General features: G+C 42.2%; 1 protein-coding gene across 1 annotated transcript in view; it reads left to right on the top strand.

The window, feature by feature from the left end:
- The window catches only part of rhcg (Rh family C glycoprotein), a 53,716-nt gene extending 37,659 nt beyond the window's left edge, over positions 1–16,057 (top strand). The window contains exons 7-11 of the mRNA XM_003227052.4: positions 939–1,075; positions 4,813–4,937; positions 7,142–7,215; positions 12,157–12,251; positions 13,387–16,057. Of these exons, the coding sequence (XP_003227100.2) occupies positions 939–1,075; positions 4,813–4,937; positions 7,142–7,215; positions 12,157–12,237 (417 nt within the window). The 3' untranslated portion in view covers positions 12,238–12,251; positions 13,387–16,057. The remainder of the gene's footprint in view (positions 1–938; positions 1,076–4,812; positions 4,938–7,141; positions 7,216–12,156; positions 12,252–13,386) is intronic.
- The last annotated feature ends 7,670 nt before the right edge of the window (positions 16,058–23,727 follow it).

Raw genomic sequence — 23,727 nt, 5'->3', positions numbered from 1 at the left:
AAAGGAAAGAAGGAGAGAGGGAGGGGGGGGGGTTGAAGGAAGAAGCAAAGGGGGCCAGGCTGTGGCACAGGCTGGTGAGCAGCCTGCTGCAATAAATCACTCTGAGCATGAGGTCATGAGTTTGAGGCCAGCCCATAGCGGGGTGAGCACCTGACAATTAAAAATAAAAAATAGCCCCTGCTCGTTGTTGACCCAGCAACCCGAAAGATAGTTGCATCTATCAAGTAGGAAATAAGGTACCACTTATAAAGTGGGGAGGCAAATTTAACTAATTTACCACGTTGGAATGAGGAAGTGCTGTCACAGTGGATGATGAAGCAGCTGCTCCCCCCTGTGGCATATATAATGTATATAATGTATATAATGTATATAATGTATATAATGTGATCCGCCCTGAGTCCCCTTCGGGGTGAGAAGGGCGGAATATAAATACTGTAAATAAAATAAATAAATAAATAAATAAGGAAAACCCCTCCCCCTGCCCGCCCCCTCCTGGCGCCTCTTGCTGCCTCCGCGTCCTACCTGTCTGGGCTGGTGTTCTCCACTGGGCTCCTCGCCTGCCTGCCTGGCTTCTTCCTGCAACAGGCATGGGCAAACTAGGGCCCTTCAGGTGATTTGGACTACAACACCCACAATTCCAAACAGCGACAGGCCAAGAGGAGGAAAGGAAGGGGCGGGAGGATCTAAGAAATTGTGAGAGTTGGAGTCCAAAATACCTGGAGGACCCACAACGGAAAATCCAGACAGGAAACAAACAGAGCCAGCTAACACCTCCCAACAAAAGATTCCCCCAGGGAGGAATCAGCCAGACTTTTACGCTACAAGGCCATTACATTCTAATCAAGATGGCCAATTTATTATGCCACAGCAACATGTGGCCGAGCACAGCTAGTATGTAATAAACCAAGTTGTAACCTGTGTTCTTTTCTTCCTGCCAGCCTTTCTTGGAGTCCAAGTTGCGCATTCAAGATACCTGTGGCATCCACAACCTCCACGGCATGCCAGGGCTCATTGGGAGCATTGTGGGGGCGGTCACTGCTGCCGCTGCCACAGAAGGGGTGTACGGAAAAGAAGGGTGAGCGCTTCTGGATTTCACCTACATGGCTTGATTGTTTGGAGAAAAATGAATGATGGGATAGTCATTTGCCTACCTGAATTCACAGGCAGTTCCCAAGTTACAAAAAGATGATGGGTTCTGTGTGTTTGTTCAGAACTTGAATTTGTATGTTAGTCGGAACAGGTACATTTTCAGGCATACACACACACATATATAAAGGTAAAGGTTTTCCCCTGACATGAAGTCTAGTTGTGTCCGACTCTGGTGGTTGGTGCTCATCTCCATTTCTAAGCTGAAGAGCCGGCGTTGTCCATAGACACCTCCAAGGTCATGTGGCTGGCATGACTGCATGGAGCGCCATTACCTTTGGATGCATGAGTTTCATCCAAATCGGGATCTGAAACCATCTGAGGCGACTTGCGATTGTTTGTGGCATGGGAGGTAGGATTCAGCACATTGGACAGCTCCAATTTCAGACTAAAATCCAGAACAGACTCAGCAAACTCAGTAAAGTGAAGTGATCACTAGTGTCAGGAACTACAGACAGGTACATTAGAGAAGGCATGGTGCCACCATACACCACACATCAAGGGTGACCCAAAGTTGCGGCTACCATTAGACTATTTATTTATTGATGTATTTACAGTATTGATATTACTTCCTTCTCATCCCGAAAGGGACTCAGGGAGGATCACAATGTACATATTCATGGTAAACATTCAATGTCATATGACATACAGACAGAGACAGAGACGAAGACACAGAGGAAATTTAACATTTTCCAGCTTCCAGGCTTCATGAGGGTGTGCTCGATTCCGGCCACAGGGGGAGCTGCTGCTTCATCATCCACTGTGACACCAAGTCCTTGATGGATTGCTTCCTCATTCCTTTCCACACACTACTGGACGATTTTTATGGTGTTGTAAAATAGTTAAATTAGCCTCCTCGCATTAGCAGTACCTAAATTTCCTACTTGACAGATGTAACTGTCTTTCGGGTTGCTTAGGTCAACAACGAGCTTGGCTATTTTTAATGGTCGGGCACTCAATCTGCCGTGGGCTGGCTTCGAACTCATGACCTCTTGGTCAGTAGTGATTTATTGCAGCTAGATACCAATTAGCTGCGCCATAGGCTGGCGTGGGATGGTTGGCCATCCCAAAAGACTGACTTCAATGGGAAGGAATGGAGTAAAAGTTCCCTCTGCTTTCTCCCACTTTCCCCCCACTCATGTGATGAAGTTCTATGGTGACATGTACTGTTTTCACTAGGAGTCATTTGTGAGTCAGATGTTTGTTACTTGGGGCCTGCCTGTTTACTGTATTCCAGAATCATAGAATCATAGAATCATAGAATCATAGAATAGTAGAGTTGGAAGAGACCACATGGGCCATCTAGTCCAACCCCCTGCTAAGAAGCAGGAAATCGCATTCAAAGCACCCCCGACAGATGGCCATCCAGCCTCTGCTTAAAAGCCTCCAAGGAAGGAGCCTCCACCACAGCCTGGGGGAGAGAGTTCCACTGCCGAACAGCCCTCACTGTGAGGAAGTTCTTCCTGATGTTCAAGTGGAATCTCCTTTCCTGTAGTTTGAAGCCATTGTTCCGTGTCCTAGTCTGCAGGGCAGCAGAAAACAATCTTGCTCCCTCCTCCCTATGACTTCCCTTCACGTATTTGTACATGGCTATCATGTCTCCTCTCAGCCTTCTCTTCTGCAGGCTAAACATGCCCAGCTCTTTAAGCCGCTCCTCATAGGGCTTGTTCTCCAGACCCTTGATCCTTTGAGTCGCCCTCCTCTGGACGCTTTCCAGCTTGTCAACATCTCCCTTCAACTGTGGTGCCCAAAACTGGACACAGTATTCCAGGTGTGGTCTGACCAAGGCAGAATAGAGGGGGAGCATAACTTCCCTGGATCTAGACGCTATTCCCCTATTGATACAGGCCAGAATCCCATTGGCTTTTTTAGCAGCCGCATCACATTGTTGGCTCATGTTTAACTTGTTGTCCACGAGGACTCCAAGGTCTTTTTCGCACACACTGCTGTCAAGCCAGGCGTCCCCCATTCTGTATCTTTGATTTCCATTTTTTCTGCCGAAGTGAAGTATCTTGCATTTGTCCCTGTTGAACTTCATTTTGTTAGTTTCGGCCCATCTCTCTAGTCTGTCAAGATCGTTTTGAATTCTGCTCCTGTCTTCTGGAGTGTTAGCTATCCCTCCCAGTTTTGTGTCGTCTGCAAACTTGATGATCGTGCCTTCTAACCCTTCGTCTAAGTCGTTAATAAAGATGTTGAACAGAACCGGGCCCAGGACGGAGCCCTGCGGCACTCCACTTGTCACTTCTTTCCATGATGAAGACGACGCATTGGTGAGCACCCTTTGGGTTCGTTCGCTTAGCCAATTACAGATCCACCTAACCGTAGTTTTGTCTAGCCCACATTTTACTAGTTTGTTTGCCAGAAGGTCGTGGGGGACTTTGTCGAAGGCCTTACTGAAATCCAGGTATGCTACATCCACAGCATTCCCTGTATCGACCCAACTCGTAACTCTATCGAAAAAAGAGATCAGATTAGTCTGGCATGACTTGTTTTTGGTAAATCCATGTTGACTATTAGCAATGACCGCATTTGTTTCTAAGTGTTCGCAGACCACTTCCTTAATGATCTTTTCCAGAATTTTGCCTGGTATTGATGTGAGGCTGACCGGACGGTAATTGTTTGGGTCGTTCTTTTTTCCCTTCTTGAAGATAGGGACCACATTCGCCCTCCTCCAATCTGCTGGGACTTCTCCCGTTCTCCAAGAACTCTCGAAGATGATTGCCAGTGGTTCTGAAATAACTTCCGCTAGTTCCTTCAGTACTCTTGGGTGTAGCTGATCTGGCCCTGGGGACTTGAATTCGTTTAGAGAGGCCAAGTGTTCCTGGACAACTTGTTTCCCTATTTGGGGTTGGATTTCCCCCAATCCTTCGTCCATTCCGTGTTGCTGAGGTTGAAGATGGCTTTCTTTTTCTGAGAAGACCAAGGCAAAGAAGGCATTAAGTAGTTCTGCCTTTTCCCTGTCCCCTGTCGCCATCACCCCATCTTCTCCTTGCAATGGCCCTATCGCCTCCTTTTTCTTCCTTTTTCTACCAACGTAAGCAAAAAAGCCTTTTTTGTTGTTTTTTATGTCCCTGGCAAGCCTGAGCTCATTTTGCGCTTTAGCCTTGCGAACCTTTTCCCTACATGAAAGAGCCTTGATCATACTTTATCACCATGGAACAGGAGGCAACCTGACTGCGACGTCGTGACCACCAAGGACGCAGGGAGATGTTTTTCCCTTCTTAAAGTGTAGTGTAGCTTTAAATGGACGTAACAGAAGCTTGAATGTTAGAAAACAGTGACAAGTTTATTGATGTACATAAGCTCAACGGTTTCAATGTTGCTTCTCTCTTAGAGGTACACTTCTTTAATGGTTACAATGATAGCATTCGATGAAACAACTCTCAAGAAGACTATTTCTTCCTTTAAGCAGTTTAAACTTTTTTCCTTCCTTATTTTAACTGATCACTACAGACTTCTACTGGGATTTCCTTCCCTTTGTTACTCAAACTCTAACTTAAATAAGTCACTTGACCTATTTAAAACAACACAGGCTAGAAACCTGAACTTTCCTGATTCTCAATACCTTAGAACCAGCCTTCCCTGTGGTTCTCTGACCACAGACTCTTTTTCAAACTTCACCACACTGACCTTCTCTCCTTCCCTTTTGCATCCCTTCTGTTACAGGCTAATCCGCGCTTTTGACTTCACAGAAGAATTTGCAGGTCGGACTCCGAGTGTCCAGGGCGGTTACCAGGCAGCTGGCATGGCCGTGTCCTTGGGCATGGGCTTGGCCGGAGGGGCCGTTGTAGGTGAGCAAAGACCCCTGGTCCAACTGCAGATCTGATAGTTGGGAGAGTGAAGTGCACACACAAAAATGACAATTCTGTTATTAACATTGTCAACAAACTAGGAACACACACTTTGTAGAATTCCACGAGGCAGTTTAATGCATAAGAACTGGTTATGCGATATCTTTGTTCAGCACTTTACTAGCTGTGAATAACCGAGCTAAACCATCTCCTTGGTTTAACAATGAAGCGAAAGAAGAGGAGACTAGAGTGCGTGTGGCGTTTAAAGCTGAGCAAGTCAAACCAAACATGGCTATGTGCCTTCCTGAAGACATACACTGCGGCAATAGACGCTGCAAAGAAAATTTTCTTTGCGGCTGATATTGCGTCCACAAAGAACCATCCAGCAGAGCTGTTTCGAGTATTATTATTATTATTAAACTTTATTTGTACCCCGCTAGCATCTCCCGAAGGATTCGATGCGGCTTACAAAGGCCAAGGCCTCAACACACAATATAGCAATACAAAACAAAAGGCAAATTAAAAACAGTTAAAACAGTATAAACCACAAGCAATGACAATACACTAAAACACAATAGAACTGGGCCGGGCCAGAGTAATGGGTACAAGATTAAAAGTGCTGATGTGACAGGTGATATATAAGGCTTCTAGGGCAAGTGCAGAGTGCGATATGCGATCTTAGTTCTAATAAAGTGCTTATGGGACTTGGTATTGGAGATTTCCTATTAATCTGGGAAGGCACATTGGAACAGCCAGGTCTTCAAGTTCTTTCTGAAGACTGTCTGAGATCCTTGGGGAGGGTGTTCCAGAGTCGGGGGGCCACCACAGAGAAGGCCCTGTCTCGTGTCCCCACCAACCACGCTTGCGACGCAGGCGGGATCACGAGCAGGGCCTCTCCAGATGACCGAAGTGAACGCGTGGGTTCGTAGACAAAGATGCGGTCACGGAGGTAGGATGGTCCCAAACCGTTCAGGGCTTTGTAGGTAAGCACCTGCACCTTAAATTGAGCTCGGAAAATAAATGGCAGTAGTCAGAGGATTTTTAAATCCCATCTCCCAAGATGGGATCCCTGACAACTCAGCAGCCCTCTGTGAAGCATTTGCTCAGTTCTTTGCGGACAAAGTCGCTCTGATCTGTTCTGACTTTGACACCATATTAACGGCAGTTTCTGAGGATGTAACACGAATACCTGCTTGTCCAGTTTTGATGGATTCGTTTCAATTGGTGCAATACGTCAAATTATGTTATGATTTTACAAATTAAGCACCCAAAACATCATGTTTTACAACAAATCGACAGAAAAAAAGCAGTCCAAATGACGGTAACGTTAAATACCCTGTTTCCCCGAAAATAAGACAGTGTCTTATATTAATTTTTGCTCCCAAAGATGCACTAGGTCTTATTTTCAGGGGATGTCTTATTTTTCCACAAAGAAGAATTCACATTTATGGTTGAATTTTTTAAAAATGAAAATTTATTATCTACTGTACAGTAGTTGTCATCACAAACCAGCATAACCAAACTGAATCCTTTCAAGAATTTCTATATTATATTTTATTGCTATACTTTTTTTTAAATTACTGTTTTAAATTTATGTTTGTATGTAAATTTATGTTGTTGAGCTTGTCCCCGTGTAAGCTGCCCTGAGTCCCTTCTGGGAGATGGAGGCGGGATACAAGAATAAAGTTATTATTATATTATTATTATTTCTTGTTACTACCTTTATTTCCATGTACAACAATCTATGGAATGTACATTTACCGATCCTGCATGCTTCCAAACAAAAACTTTGCTAGGTCTTACTTTCGGGGGAGGCCTTATATTCAGCAATTCAGCAAAACCTCTACTAGGTCTTATTTTCTGGGGATGTCTTATTTTCGGGGAAACAGGGTAGTAATTACTGCATTTATGAATTTAGCACCAAAACCTCGCAATATATTGAAAACATTGTTTAAAAAAACATTGGCTACTAACAAATTGCCTACAAATAAAGATAGAATTGCATAAAATGAACTTACAGTAGTAACACTGTCGGAAATTAAATCCATAAAAAGTTCAATCCTTGCTGCCTAGAGAAACAGCTGTGGATTGGCGGGAGGTAAACTGCATTGGATAATCCAGAACATTGGATAAGCAAATGTTGGATAAGTGAGACTCTACTGTATCATAAATAAACAGAGTGTTCATTTCTTTCTTCTTTTAAGGTGGCATTTTGAAACTTCCCTTCTTTGGAGACCCCATAGATGAAAACTGCTTTGAGGATAATGTTTACTGGGAGGTATGTCCTTCAGGTCGTTCGGGAAGGATGCTCAACAACATTGTAGATTAAGACTTGCCACTTCATCACATTGACTAAATTCTACTGAGTCCTACACTTAAAATCCGGCATCCCACTGGGTTCAAGTGTAGGGTAGAGCATTCTTTCTTCCTTTTAAGTGTGGGGGCCAGCATTCTTTTCAAACGTTTCAGGAGGTGATGAGGAAGGGGATTTTTGGGAAATGGTCCGGATGAATGGCCAGTTCGGTAATGTGACGGCATTTGTTGCTCTCAGGATTAAAATGAGACATTTCCCCAATTTGTGGGAGGAGCCAAGATACCCTTGTTAGGGAAAGTTAGGGAAAGTTTATTATGCCATTTCACATGCTGTGCAGCCCTGGGAGCTGTAGTTTCCCAAGGTCCATACCCTTCTCTGGGTGCATTTACACTATGGAATGGATGCTCTTGTACCCCACTTTAAATCCATAGCTCCATGCTATGTGTTCCTGGGAGTTATAGTTTCCCAGGGTCCATACCCTTCTCTGGGTGCATCAGCAGTGGAGAATAAATGCAGCAGCGACCCATTTTAAATGCTATTATTATTATTATTATTATTATTATTATTATTATTATTATTATTATATTATGACACAGCAAACAAGATAGATATGCTGGATTTCATATCACAAAATCACAAGTCGAACACTTCCCAAGTGTCTAGGACTGTGGGATGTATTTTCGGATGATGCGCGCAGATCCCAGTAGGGTGGCCTCTTGCAGCTGGCAGATCGTAATTTTGTCAATGTCTATTGTTTCCAAATGCCGGCTGAGATCTTTTGGCACGGCACCCAATGTGCCCATCACCACCGGGACCACCTGCACTGGTTTCTGCCAGAGTCTTTGAAGTTCAATCTTGAGGTCCTGATAGCGGCTGAGTTTTTCCTGTTGTTTTTCGTCAATGCGACTGTCACCTGGGATATTATTATTATTATTATTATTATTATTATTATTATTATTATTATTAATTATACCATGTTTCCATGCTGTGCAGTCCTGGGAGTTATAGTTTCCCAAAGTCCATACCCTTCTCTGGGTGCATTTACACTATGGAATGGATGCTCTTGGACCCCACTTTAAATACCATAGCTCCATGCTATGTGTTCCTGGGAGTTATAGTTTCCCAGGATCCATACCCTTCTCTGGGTGCACCTGCATTATTATTATTATTATTATTATTATTATTATTATTATTATTATTATTAATTATACCATGTTTCCATGCTGTGCAGTCCTGGGAGTTATAGTTTCCCAGGATCCATACCCTTCTCTGGGTGCACCTGCATTATTATTATTATTATTATTATTATTATTATTATTATTATTATTATTAATTATACCATGTTTCCATGCTGTGCAGTCCTGGGAGTTATAGTTTCCCAGGATCCATACCCTTCTCTGGGTGCACCTGCATTATTATTATTATTATTATTATTATTATTATTATTATTATTATTATTAATTATACCATGTTTCCATGCTGTGCAGTCCTGGGAGTTATAGTTTCCCAGGATCCATACCCTTCTCTGGGTGCACCTGCATTATTATTATTATTATTATTATTATTATTATTATTATTATTATTATACCATGTTTCCATGCCCTTGCACCCCACTTTAAATGCCATGGCTCCATGCGATGGAGTCCTCCTGGGAGTTATAGTTTCCCAAGGTCCATACCCTTCTCTGGGTGTATCTACACTATAGAACGAATACAGTTGGACCTTACTTTAAATGTCATGTCTCCATGATATGGTCTTGGGAATTGCAGTTTTCCAAGGTCCATGAACCTTCTCTGGGTACATCTACACTGTGAAATGAATGCAGCTGGGTCTTGCTTTAAATATCATAGCTCCATACTATACAGTCCTGGGAGTTATAGTTTCCCAAGGTCCTTCTCTGTAGGGCAGCCGAGAGAGTGGTAGTGGAAAAAGACCAAGGGCTAATTTACTAAACAGTCGGTCAGCTGAAACTGCATTGAAACAAAGCCCTTCTCAGCCTGGAGTTCCTGGAAATGAGAATGATTCTCATCCCTTTCTAATCTCATGCTTGGCCTGTGTTTCTGTTCCTGGATGGGAGGATGTTTGGACCTGGTGCAACTTGGCTGTAGACAAGTCAAGCAAGAGGGCTTGAAAATAAAACCAGATTTGTTTTGTCTCAGGGCATCACAAACCATTTAGGTGCATGAAGTCAAAGACAAAATGCCCCACATCCACTACCAGTCTTTAATATTGGCAAGAGGATGACATCTTCCATCACACAGGTGTACTGTTGAAGGCTTTCATGGCCAGAATCACTGGGTTGCTGTGAGTCTTTTGGGCTGTATGGCCATGTTCCAGAAGCTTTCTCTCCTGACGTTTCGCCCACATCTGTGGCATCTGTACCTCTGAGCATGCCTCAGAGGTTGTGAGGGAAAGCATCTGGAACATGGCCATACAGCCCGAAAGCAACACAGGTGTACGATTGCCGTGGTATTGTCTTGGTTGTTTTAAAAGAATAACTATGATCGAATATTCAAAATTAAAAATACAGTAGAGTCTCACTTATCCAAGCTAAACGGGCCGGCAGAAGCTTGGATAAGTGAATATCTTGGTAATAAGGAGGGATTAAGGAAAAGCCTATTAAACATCAAATTAGGTTATGACTTTACAAAGTAAGCACCAAAACATCATGTTATACAACAAATTTGACAGAAAAGGTAGTTCAATATGCAGTAATGTTAGGTTGTGATTACTGTATTTATGAATTTAGCACCAAAATATCACGATATATTGAAAACATTGACTATAAAAATGGCTTGGATTATCCAGAGGCTTGGATAAGCGAGACTCTACTGTAATACAAAACCTGTCCTTACTTTAAGGAGGGGAATATTTTTTTAAAAAAACTTTTAACCCAAAATACCTTCATGTCTGCTTTTCCCTTCCATAGACTGTAATTTGCTCAGGCAAAATCCTGCCGTTCAAATGGCAGGGGCAAACACAATGTACAGAGCAGGTTTCCTAGTGAAAAGTTGTACCTCGGTAGGAACTTCTCATTTAAAAACAAGGAAGTGCAAACAGAGATTGTGCAGAAGCCTGGCTGGATCCGAGGATGCCATACTCAGAAATGTGCAGCTATGTGCATCTTCCACCAGATGGTACTGTTGTCTGGCACATGAAGACCTCGTTGTATGCTAGTTGCTAGATCAGGGGTCCCCAAACTTTTTAAACAGGGGGCCAGTTCATGATCCTTCGGACCATTGGAAGGCCGGACTATAGTGGGCCAAGCAATAATAATAATAATGAATAATAATAATAACAATAATAACAACAACAACAATAAAAAGAGGGTTGGAAGAGACCCTTTGGGCCATTGAGTCCAATCCCTTTCTGCCTTTGTGCACCGAAAGCACAAGCAAAGCACCCCTGACAGATGGCCACCCAGCCTCAATGTTAATAATAATAATAATAATAATAATAATAATAATAATAATAATAATAATAATAAAGAGGGTTGGAAGAGACCCCTTGGGCTATTGAGTCCAATCCCCTTCTGCCTTTGTGCACTGAAAGCACAAGCAAAGCACCCCTGACAGATGGCCACCCAGCCTCAATGTTAATAATAATAATAATAATAATAATAATAATAATAATAATAATAATAAAGAGGGTTGGAAGAGACCTCTTGGACCATTTAGTCCAACCCCCTTCAGCCTTGTGCGTCAAAAGCACAAGCAAAGCATCCCTGACAGATGGCCACCCAGCCTCAATGTTGTTAATAATAATAATAATAATAATAATAATAATAATTCTCAATTAAAAGACAAAGTATGATTGTCGATGTTGCAATCCCAGGGGACAGCAGGATTGAGGAGAAACAATTGGAAAAGCTGACGCACCGAAAACACAAGCAAAGCACCCCTGACAGATGGCCACCCAGCCTCAATGTTAATAATAATAATAATTAATAATAATAATAATAATAATAATAATAAAGAGGGTTGGAAGAGACCTCTTGGGCCATTTAGTCCAACCCCCTTCAGCCTTGTGCATCAAAAGCACAAGCAAAGCATCCCTGACAGATGGCCACTCAGCCTCAATGTTAATAATAATAATAATAATAATAATAATAATAATAATAATTCTCAATTAAAAGACAAAGTATGGATTGTCAATGTTGCAATCCCAGGGGACAGCATGATTGAGGAGAAACAATTGGAAAAGCTGACACAATATGAGGATTTAAAGATCGAACTGCAAAGACTCTGGCACAAGGTGGTCCCAGTGGTGATCGGCACACTGGCTGCAGTGCCTAAAGACCTTGGCCTGCACTTAAACACAATCGGCACTGACAAAATTACCATCTGTCAGCTGCAGAAGACCACCTTACTTGGATCTGCCCGCATTATTCACCGATACATTACACAGTCCTAGACACTTGGGAAGTGTCCGACGTGTGATCTGCTGTCTGCTGTGGACTCATATTGTTGCGTGTCAAATAATAATAATAATAATAATAATTGACAAAATTACAATCTGCCAACTGCAAAAGGCCACCCTACTGGGATCTGCGCGCATCATCCGAAAATACATCACTTGGGAAGTGTTCGACTTGTGATTTTGTGAAACGAAATCCAGCATATCTATCTAGTTTGCTGTGTAATAATAATAATAATAATAATAATAATAATAATAATAATAATAATAATGGTTGTAAGAGAAGAAGAGACCCCTTAGGTCATTTAGCCCAATCCCCTTCTGCCCTTGTGCCATGGGGGGCTGGATAAATGGCTTCGATGGGCCTTAGTTTGGGGACCCTTGTGCTAGAGGATCCATCCTGTCAACAGAAGGAACAGACATAATTACTCCCAATTGCTCCTCCTGACTCAACACTCCCATAACTGACATTTTGCTATGTTTGTGAAGGTGCCTGGGGATGAGGAAAGCAGCCTGTACTGTATGCACGATTCCAATGCGAAGCCTGTGACCGATCACCAATCCGCCTGAAAAATACCCAAAAGGTAATGCTGGGTCTGCACACACACACCCCTGAGCAGTTCGGGAACATTCATTTGTATTTCTCTTTTTAACCAAACACTGTTGCACCTCAGCGCTGGTTCACCTTGCTCTTAACACACACTCCACCACAGCACACTTGGTTTAAACAGTTTATTGATAAAAGATAGCCAAGTCTGAATAAAAAGCAGTAAAGGAAGCAATATTCCAAATGCAAAGGCAGTCAGTAAAAAGCAATAATCCAAATGCAAAGGCAGTCAGTAGAATATAGTTCAAAGTCTCCATTATAGCAAATCAGTCCTGAAAACAAGGCAGCATGAACCTCGAAACACAATCCAAAATCCAAGATCCAAGCATGCACAAAGGCAAGAATACTTTTCCATGAATATAGACAAGACAGGAACTCTGCTTCCAAAATCAATGTTGCTTTGTCTGAAATCTTTCCCTGATTCTCTCTTATTTAACCATGCCTACAGGCCAAAAAATAATTCCTTTGTCCTTGGGTCCCCACACGTTTATCAGTTATCTTAAGAGAACGTCTGGGACGATGAATTTTTAACCTTAACCTTGTATTCCTATTTAAGGCAGACTCCTCTGACTCACTGCCAGAGACACCTGGGACTTATTGATGTTCTGAACCCTGTTGATGTTCTGAAACCTGTTGATGTTCTGAATCCTGTGATGTTGATGTTCTGAATGTACACTTACTGTGTCGCTAACAAACTTTAGTTGGAGTCTTGTTGATATATGTTTGATATATGTTTTATACAGAAAACTGCTCTGTGTAGTAATTAAATCTGGATGATTGCAGTCTAAAAAAATGTTTATACTCTGTAAGTTATGACTGTCTGCCACTACAGCTGACAGAATTGGATCATCAGTTGGATTATTATTTGTATTATTGTTAACATTATTATGTATATGATGCTCTAATATACATATTGTGTTCTATGTTTTGAACCTTTACTGTGGTGCATATTTTTCAGATAATGTTTAGAATAGACAGCTGTGTTTAGTTATTATTATATATAGCTTCTTGGGCCAACCCTGTTTAGTGTGAATGCAGCCGGGGCCCCAGAAAACGGAGGGATTGTGGTCTTGTCTCAGCTACTGACAACTCTCTTTTTCCTTTTGTTCCAGAGTGCTGCAGAAAACCAGCGATAGAATCAATGGCCCCGTTTGGGATAACTTTGGGTGGTGTTTGGTCTCCCTTGACATGTTCAAGCTCCTACAAAAAGAGATGCGTGGCTTTCTGGGAAACACGCCAGATCACCTCATTCATCTGGATGTAAAACTGTTCTCCTGAATGAAAATATGTTATTTTTCATGCAATACAATGCCCTTTCTTGAGGTCTCATATCAGTTTTCAAATTTGGGAGACAGAAAATTCCTGAACTAGACCTAATACAAAGAAAAAAAATTCTCACCTGTTAATTGCATGAGAATAAACTGGCAAGTGTTAACACTGTCCAGAAAGACCAAACGCCGCTGAATGCCACTATATGATGGGCACAACGGGAGGCTACAAACATATGTGTTCAATCTCTCTCCCTAAAACCAATGGATCTGAAAAATACTTCAGGTGGCATAGCTTGTGTCCCCGGCTTTGTTATTTAAAAAATGCTTCATCCCAAGGCACTATTTTGTCCTTTTGCTGTGTCCTTTCCTTCTTTCCATACAGTTTCTGTCGTGTAATGTCTCTCTCCTCTGCTAAGAGGATTGAAAGATGGCAGTCCTAGTATGCGGCAGGTACTGGCTTGTTCACTAGACTCTCCTCTACAGTTCCATTTGTTGGGAAGCCTTAGCATTGAACGGTTGTGTTGTTATAGTGCAAAGTATGGAACCCTGCGCAGACGGGGAAGCCTTAGCATTGAACGGTTGTGTTGTTATAGTGCAAAGTATGGAACCCTGCGCAGACGATTGGTCAATATGCTTAAGCAACGTGGAGTCACTGAATTCTTGACAGCAGAAGGTGTCACCCCAAAGGAGATTCCTCAGCGAATGCAAGCTGTTTATGGTGATTGTGTTGACGTGAGTACTGTTGCTGGGTGAGTAAGTTTAAAGATGTTGAGGTGGGAACATCTGACTTGTGTGACAAAGAAAGAGTTGGACGTCCTGTGACAGCAACCACCGAGTTTCACAAGCAAAAGCTTGACGGATTGATTCAGGACGATCGTCGTATCACTCAGGTAGAAATTTCAAGCATAATCGGCATTTCACAAGAACGTATGGGTCACGTTATTGCTTTGCTTGGCTATCGGAATATCTGTGCACGATGGGTACCCAGGATGCTGACGCCTGAAATGAAAGCGCACAGACTTGAAATTTGCCAGGAACTCCTCTCACGTTACAAGAATGAAGGTGACGCCTTTCTCCTTTGGGGTGACACTTTCTGCTGTCACGAATTCAGTGACTACACGTTGCTTAAGTCACTTTAACCGACCGTTTGCGCCGGGTTCCATACTTCGCACTTCAACAACACAACTGTTCAATTCTAAGGCTTCCCACCAAATGGAACTGTAGAGGATACCAGGACTGCCGCATACCAGAACTGCCATCTGTTGAGTTATGAAGGTGGAGGCATTACTTTTCATTCAACCCTCATACTTTGAAGCACTTCAAGCCTGTTTGACTGCCACCTCTCCTACAAGGGGATCTCAATGAGCTCCAGGTGGAGCTAAAATCAAACATGGCCATGAGCCTTCAGTACTAATACTGTATTCAGTAGAAATGTTTATATCTTTGTTTTGGAGTTCATTGATTGCAATACAACTAACCCCATCTCTAACTCCAGCCGATGCAGATGGGAAGTAGAGTTCCAAACTCGCCAGGGGCCCAAGGCTAGAAACACTTCTAGAAGCCTTTGAGCCAAGATTGCTGCCAACTTAGGGAGGCCCGCCAGCTATTTTGAGGTCACAGATGGACAGGGAAAGATATGGGCAGAGGCCCAGTGATACTGAACTGAGGTTCGTGCTACTAAATGGTTGAGATACCCTCCCATCTCCGCAGCTGCTCAGTTCAATGCTCCGGATTGGCCCCAGGATATTATCTCTAGGTAAACTGCCCTGAGATTCTTAACTTAAAAATCTATTGCAAGCCAATGAGAAGGATATAGTTTGCCTTCTTGATCGCTGCCATACTAAGAGTGGGACTTGTACTAGAACTAATCCGTGCTTTGTATGCCCGTCTTGGAAGGAATTACCTTTGGGCGCATCCTAAGCTCTGAAGCCCACCCTCATTATCATTCATTTGCAAGGCTACCAATGTTACTTGGAATCCTGCGGAGGTGTTGCATGTTTGTGAACAGAATTACATGTGCAGGAATGGGAATTGTGCTGTTGCACAACGTTCCTATGTAGTGAAAGGTGGGTGTTACATTTCTAGAGTGATGAGAATGTGTCTGCTATATACAATGGGATAGAAACACTGAAATTTCATTGGTCCTGATGTGTGTTGGGCATCAAGGCATCTTCGCCATCCAGAAACTGGGTTTTTTCGTGCCTCTCCTGCATAATTACTTAGCTAGCTACGAGCAAAGTTTGACAACACAAAAAGCCACATAAAATTCTGGCGATTCTTCATTCCCTGTTGTATGACATGCATGGATTGCTGATATGCTCTGGGTGTCAAGCAGTTATTTTTCTTATGGGATGTGTTAGATGCCAGATGAAAACTGAAGCTTAGCAGAAGCAGGCTAGTTTGTTTTGAACCTCCTGATCCCTCTTCCAGGGATTAGTGCCTCCATTTCTACCATTCCTTTCTGGATCTGTAAATGTTGTAAATAAACAGGTTTTCACAAAAATGGAACAAAGTCTTCTGTGTTTAATTTGATGTAATACAATATAATAATAATAATAATTCACTATTATAATTGTATATTTATATTACAGTAGAGTCTCACTTATCCAAGCTAAACGGGCCGGCAGAAGCTTGGATAAGCAAATATCTTGGATAATAAGGAGGCATTAAGGAAACGCCTATTAAACATCAAATTAGGTTATGATTTTACAAATTAAGCACCAAAACATTGTTGCGCCCGGTCTGTGGCGCAGGCGGGAGAGCAAGCCAGCTGCAATTAACTGCAATGAATCACTCTGACCAGGAGGTCATGAGTTTGAGGCCCGCTCAGAGCCTATGTTCGTTTGTCTTTGTTCTATGTTAAAAGGCATTGAATGTTTGCCTATATGTGTAATGTGATCCGCCCTGAGTCCCCTTCGGGGTGAGAAGGGCGGAATATAAATGCGGAATATAAAGGTTATGGTTTTACAAATTAAGCTCCAAAACATCATGTTATACAACAAATTTGACAGAAAAAGTAGTTCAATACGCAGTAATGTTATGTTGTAATTACTATATTTATGAATTTAGCACCAAAATATCACGATATATTGAAAACATTGACTACAAAAATGGCTTGGATAATTGAAAAGCTTGGATAAGCGAGACTCTACTGTACATGCAATATTACTAATAATATTGCAATATAGTCATATAATATAATACAGTAGAGTCTCACTTATCCAACATAAACGGGCTGGCAGAATGTTGGATAAGCGAATATGTTGGATAATAAGGAGGCATTAAGGAAAAGCCTATTAAACATCAAATTAGGTTATGATTTTACAAATGAAGCACCAAAACATCATGTTAGACAACAAATTTGGCAGAAAACGTAGTTCAATACGCAGTAATGTTATGTTGTATTTACTGTATTTACGAATTTAGCACCAAAATATCACGATATATTGAAAACATTGACTACAAAAATGTGTTGAATAATCCAGAACGTTGGATAAGCGAGGCTTGGATAAGTGAGACCCTACTGTAATAATAAAACTTTATTTATACCCCGCCACCATCTCCCCGCGGGGACTCGGGGCGGCTTACATGGGGCAGAGGCCCAAACAACATAAGGACAAAACATAAGCAACATAATACAAATCACATTATAAAAAGATAAAACAGTAATACAATATATCAATTAAAACAAAAATACAGGACAAAAAATTGTATTTAAAACACATAAATGGTAAAATCGTAATCAAAACGGGATAGATTATTAAAAACCCTTAGTCTGCTCCATGTCCTCCTCCACTAAGCAAACTGTCCAATTACAACCAGGTCTCTTTCCTTCCATCTTTGCCGACAGTTAATTAAGATGCTGCTTCTGGCAGCTGCTGACAAATTCCAGGGACGTGTTGTAAAGAGGGAGGTTTTTTGTGTGTGTTTTATCCTGCATGGAGAATGAGGGCGCTTGCATGTCCCGAGGGGACGTGAATAGCTTACATTCAGCCCTCTCCTCAGGTGCGAGAAGTACAAGGAGACACAGAAAAGGGCGGCCACCCTTTCTGACACCTCAATCTGGTCCCCCCCCCCACGCTCTCCCCACTTTTTTTTTTTTGAAATGTGCAAACAAACAAATGTGCATTTTATAGGGAGGGAAAGGTAGGGGAACGTAATTAAAAATGCATTTTATAATTAAAACCCAAGACCTGCAAAATTGTATTTATTTTTAATGGCACGGCAAATTCATTTGCAAAATCACTTTCGCTGGAAGCAGCTGCAGCAATTTGCTTTTGCTTGAGCTTAATGGGAAAGGCAAGGTGCTGCCTCCTCTTTTCTTCCCCCAACTAAATTAATAGAATGCACCCTACATTTGCAGCCCCAGTGGCGAAGTGTGTTAAAGCACCGAGCTGCTGAACTTGGTCACAGGTTCAAATCCCTGGAGCAGAATGAGCGCCTGCTGTTAGTCCCAGCTCCTGCCAACCTAGCAGTTCGAAAACATGGCAATGTGTGTATTTATTTATTTATTTGCGACATTTATATACCGCCCTTCTCACCCCGAAGGGGACTCAGGGCGGTTTACAAGTATATATACATACATTATATTATACAACTATATCGCAATATTATTAGTAATATTGCATGTAATATAAATATACAATTATAATAGTCAATTATAATTATTATTACATTGTATTACATCATAATATTATTATTAATATTACATGTATATACAATGTATTATAATATTAGTGTAGTATAATATTATTATATATCAAGTAGATCAATAGGTACTGCTCAGGAGGGAAGATAACAGCGCTCCATGCAGTCATGACCTTGGAGGTGTCTACGGACAACGCCGGCTCTTCAGCTTAGAAATGGAGTTGAGCACCAACCCCCAAAGTCGGACATGACTGGACTTAACGTCAGGGGAAGCTGTTTTTAGTTCTGAAATTTACCACTCTCGGCTTATACTGGAGTCAATGTTTTCCCAGTTTTTTTGTGCTAAAATTAGGTGCCTCGGCTTATATTCGGGTCGGCTTATACTCGAGTATCTACGGTAATTTTATTGGTATCTCAGCTTATACTGGAGTCAATGTTTTCCCAGTTTTTTTCTGGTAAAATTAGGTGCCTCGGCTTACATTTGGGTAGGCTTATATTTGAGTATACATGGTACTTCTTTTTGCACTGGTTGTTCTTCTCTTCTTCGTGTTGCCTTGGCGTCCTTCCATCACCCCCAGCAAATGTCAGTTACGAGCTTAGGAGGAAAAAGCCTTTTTTGAGGGTAGTAGAGAGCAAAAGTCTATCCTGTTGCAGAGGGCAAAGTGCAGGTGAGGGCACACCCCGAACCCCCCGCTTTCCTGCAGGGAAAATAGCCATTGAAACCCCAGAGCTGGTCTTTGAGGGAGATTAGGAGGCACACATTGAATGGGGAGGGATGAAGGCATTGACCAGAGCTGTCCAGAGACAGGTTCCCATGGGGCGGGGGGGGGGGGGGTGATGGGCAGGCTCGAAACAAGCTCTGTTCAAGTGGGCTCTTGGGACCACTAATCCCCTGGGAGCTGCGGGCCAAGAAGCAGGAAAGAGGTTACAAACATGAGCATGAAAAGGGGGCAGATTACCCCTGGGGAGGAAGTTTGTTATTCGGGGGGAAAGGGAAGGAGGCGGGATGGGAAGGGACGGAGAGAGAAAGCCCATAATCCTGTGGTTAGTAGGCAGGCAGGTGGGCCTTCACCATGGCCTCCCCCTTGAAAGGGCTGCTGCACAACTATCTACTCAGGGGGAAATGTGTCGCACCTCAGACTAAATTCACCTTGCTAAGATACCCAGTCAACACACAAAAGTCTTTTAAAGTCTTTATTAAAGCAAAGCAATATAGATGAAGCAAGCAATCAATGATAAGTCCAAATATAAAGGGAATGTCCAAAGGTAGCAAGAAGTCAATAAAGCATAAGAGTCCAATAGTTCAAGAGGCAAGGTCCAATGATTCAAAGGCAAAATAATAGCAATAATCCATGAGGCAGAGAGTTAGTCCAAGAAATCCAAAACATAAGATCTTAAATCCATAGAATCCAAAAAACATGAAGTTCAGAGCACAAAGTCTTAGTCCACAGGATCTATAGTCCAGGTTCCAAAGGCAAGAAACAGGGTCCAAGAATGCAGGAAGTCCCAGGGCAAAGAGTAGTCCTCAGAAAGCACAAGGGTGAAGCGATGAAATTGCTCTGACAAAGATATGGTCCGAAGAAACTGCTTTTTAAAAGCATCCCAGGAAGGCGTTCCTTTTGCCACAGCTTGAATCTTTTGACAGTTGACTTTTGCGCGCCAAGCGAGCGCTTCTGCGAAGCTCCGAGCCCCGCCAAGACAAACGGTCTTCCCTGGACAGCTCAGGGTCACTGTTATCTCGCACCTGGTCTTCAGTTGCCCCGGCTCCGTCATTATTTGTTAGTTCTCCAGTTACCTCCTCATTATTTCTCATAGCTGCCGAATCCTCCTCAAAAACTCCCAAAGGAAGAATGTCAGCTTGACCGGAATCTGACTCTTCTGGAGCCAACAGGTCATCTTGCTGAAAGTGAAACTGCATGTCTTTAACAGAAGGCTCAGAGTGCTGCAAAATCCCCAAACCAAAATCCTCTTCTGTTTCATCTTGGAAACCAAAATCCCCTTCAGTGTCATCATCTTGAACGTGACCATGGCCAGCCTGTGGCTGGGATATAACAAAATGGCCCTTCAGTCAGACCAGTGGTCTTCTGTCTTGGCGATTATTTCATCTTCACACATAGAAAGAGTGGAAAAAGCTGATGGACTGTTCACACTTGCATGCGCATTCCCGCCTCTGGGCCTTCCTCCCTCCCTCGCTCCCTCCCTTCCTTTTTTTTTTTACTTTTAATAAATATAATAAATATTTAGGGGCCCCTGGTGGCACAGCAGGCCTTTTTTCAAGGTATGTCTTGGCATGGGACAAAAGCAAGGATTGATTTTCAGTCAAAGAATCCAAGTACAGTATTGTCTCACTTATCCAAGCCTTGCTTATCCAAGCCTCTGGATTATCCAAGCCATTTTTGTAGTCAATGTTTTCAATATATCATGATATTTTGGTGCTGAATTCGTAAATACAGTAATTACAATATAACATTACTGCGTATTGAACTACTTTTTCTGTCAAATTTGTTGTATATCATGATGTTTTGGTGCTTAATTTGTAAAATCATAAACTAATTTGATGTTTAATAGGCTTTTCCTTAATCCCTCCTTATTATCTAAGATATTCACGTATCCAAGCTTCTGCCGGCCTGTTAAGCTTGGATAAGTGAGACTCTACTGTATTTTTGAAGCATGTTTGGTTGAATCCATGCATGCAGAACCCCTGGATATGGAGGGCCAATTAGAGTTGCTTGGTTGCTGTGAGTCTTTTGGGCTGTTGCTTGTGTGCTCCTTTCACACTTTGACACGGTTTCTTACCATAAGTAACTTCACCAAAATACCTATAGAGGGGCTAGTTATATAAAACAACTAGCTGTGCCCAGCCACGCGTTGCTGTGGCGAAGTATGGTGGTATGGGAAATAAAGTATTGAGGAATTGGTGGTAGTTAAGGTAAAGGGTAAACGTTTCCCCCTGATATTAAGTACATTATAAATGGGTTATATAGCTGTGTGGAAGGGCCTTGAGTCTACACTGCCATATAATCCAGTTCAAATCAGATAATCTGCATTTTATAGGCAGTGTGGAACAGGCCTAACTCTGCCTGTCCCCTGGGCGGAGCTTAGCCTTCTAACTGGCAGCAATTGGATAAAAACAATTCTTCCTCTCCCTCTAATTAGGACTTTATTTTTCTTTTCTTTTTGTTGTATGAACGTAGATGCATGGGTGAGGGGTTGTGATGCCACGTTTAGTGTTTCTGGGATGTGTAGTTTTGTTGTTTTGTCCTAGGCCGAAATTTCATTACCCTTTTAGATATATGTGAAGGCTTTAAATATTGGTGCATGCCTTCCTTTCCTAGGCCCAAACTAGCAGCAACATTTTATTTGCTGATTGGCAGCATTACGACAGGAGTGTTTCCTCTACTTTTTAAAAATAAAGGTGACACGCAAAGAACGAATATTTATCATTTGCGACCGCTATGGCTTGGCCATAGGCAAGGTTGTAAATGTCATATTCACCAACAATCTGGAAAGTTAGACACTGAAGGAAATAAATAAGACCGTGAACGTGACCCCGGCCGACGGCATTGTCTTCCTCGCCTCCCCGGTCTTCCTCCCAGACATAACATACATGGCACATAGGCGCATGAAGTTGTTTGAAAGTCTGCTGGCAGTTTTAGTGGCAAGGAATAACATATTAGCCATGATCTGATCAGCTTGGTGTCTAAGATGTATTCTCCCTGCTGACAAGTATTTGAAAGGGGGGAGGGACCACTTTCAGCCCAAATGATGAATCTTTCACAGACAAGAATGGGACCTTTTCTCCCATGCTGTTCCTGGCCGGTTGCTAGGTGAGACCCTTCGGAGGGACGGCGGGGGCCCAGTCTGGCAGGCTGCGGGTTAATGGGATAAGGAGATTCAGGCCAAACCTCTTGTCTTGTAGCACCCCTACCCCCCTTCCCCCCACCCCCTCTCCTTCACTGGCATTTGATTGGCAGATAATATCTTGCATTGGATTCCAACATAGAGATAGGCTTCCTATTGCCTGAGTTATGAGCGACAGAAGAGAAAAACACAGACTTTGGTGGGGAAGCAAAGCTGGGTCACTCCCCTTGCCTTCCCTAACAGCCGTAGAAAGGAATGCCTGAGCCTTGCCCTGAATAACAATTTGCTAGGATTCCATGAAATTAGTAAAGTGCATCCTCGCCCAAGGGACGGCTCTCCCCCATTCACACAAATGCAGTCTCCCACATTTGCAGAGTCTCAAATGCCTTGGGAAAACTTGGGAGAGAGAGGGTAGGCTTACTTGGTATTTGTGGAGTTTGTTTCCAAAAGGCACCAAATCCCCTCCGCAATTGAAAAATGACTGATAAGTGACAGCACATCGTTGGCTAGGAGTAGCAGATTATCAAGAATCGCAAAATGCATCCAATTGCTTCCGCACGTGGATGATTGGAAAATTGCACTTTATAGCAAAAGAATGCATATCCTCAGCACGTTTTAAAAATTATTACTGTATATACTCCCGTATAAGATGAGTTTTTCAGCCCTTCTTTAGGGCTGAAAAAAGCCCCCCTCGGCTTATACTCAAGTGAGAATCTTGGTTGGCTTATATTCAGGTCGGCTTATACTCGAGTATATAGGGTACATTTACCCTGTTTCCCTGAAAATAAGACATCCCCTGAGAATAAGACCTAGTAGAGGTTTTGCTGAATTGCTAAATATAAGGCCTCCCCCAAAAGTAAGACCTAGCAAAGTTTTTGTTTGGAAGCATGCAGGATTGGTAAATGTACATACACTAGAGTCTCACTTATCCAAGCCTCACTTATCCAAGCTTCTGGATAATCCAAGCCATTTTTGTCGTCAATGTTTTCAATATATCATGATATTTTGGTGCTAAATTCGTAAATACAGTAATTACAACATAATATTACTGCATATTGAACTACTTTTTCTGTCAAATGTGTTGTATAACATGATGTTTTGGTGCTTAATTTGTAAAACCATAACCTAATTTGATGTTTAATAGGCTTTTCCTTAATCCCTCCTTATTATCCAAGTTATTCGCTTATCCAAGCTTCTGCCGTCCTGTTTAGCTTGGATGAGTGAGACTCTACTGTATTATTATTGTTGTTGTTATTATTAATATTATTATTTTATTATGACACAGCAAACAAGATAGATATGCTGGATTTCGTATCACAAAATCTCAAGTCGAACACTTCCCAAGAGTCTAGAACTGTGTGATGTATTTTTGGATAATGTGTGCAAAAGGGTGGCCTTTTGCAGTTGGCAGATCATGATTTTGTCAATGTCTATTGTTTCCAAATGCCGGCTGAGATCTTTTAGCACGGCACCTAATGTGCCGATCACCACTGGGACCACCTGCACTGGTTTCTGCCAGAGTCTTGAAGTTCAATCTTGAGGTCCTGATAGCGGCTGAGTTTTTCCTGTTGTTGTTGTTATTATTATTATTATTATTACATGTATTATTTTACTCTATTATTAGTTACTATTACATTTACAGTAGAGTCTCACTTATCCAAGCTAAATGGGCCG

This window comes from Anolis carolinensis, unplaced genomic scaffold (genome assembly GCF_035594765.1).
Source record: "Anolis carolinensis isolate JA03-04 unplaced genomic scaffold, rAnoCar3.1.pri scaffold_11, whole genome shotgun sequence".
Taxonomy (NCBI): Eukaryota; Metazoa; Chordata; class Lepidosauria; order Squamata; family Dactyloidae; genus Anolis; species Anolis carolinensis.
Note: the sequence above shows the minus strand (reverse complement) of the source record. Positions and strands in the feature narration are given on the sequence as shown.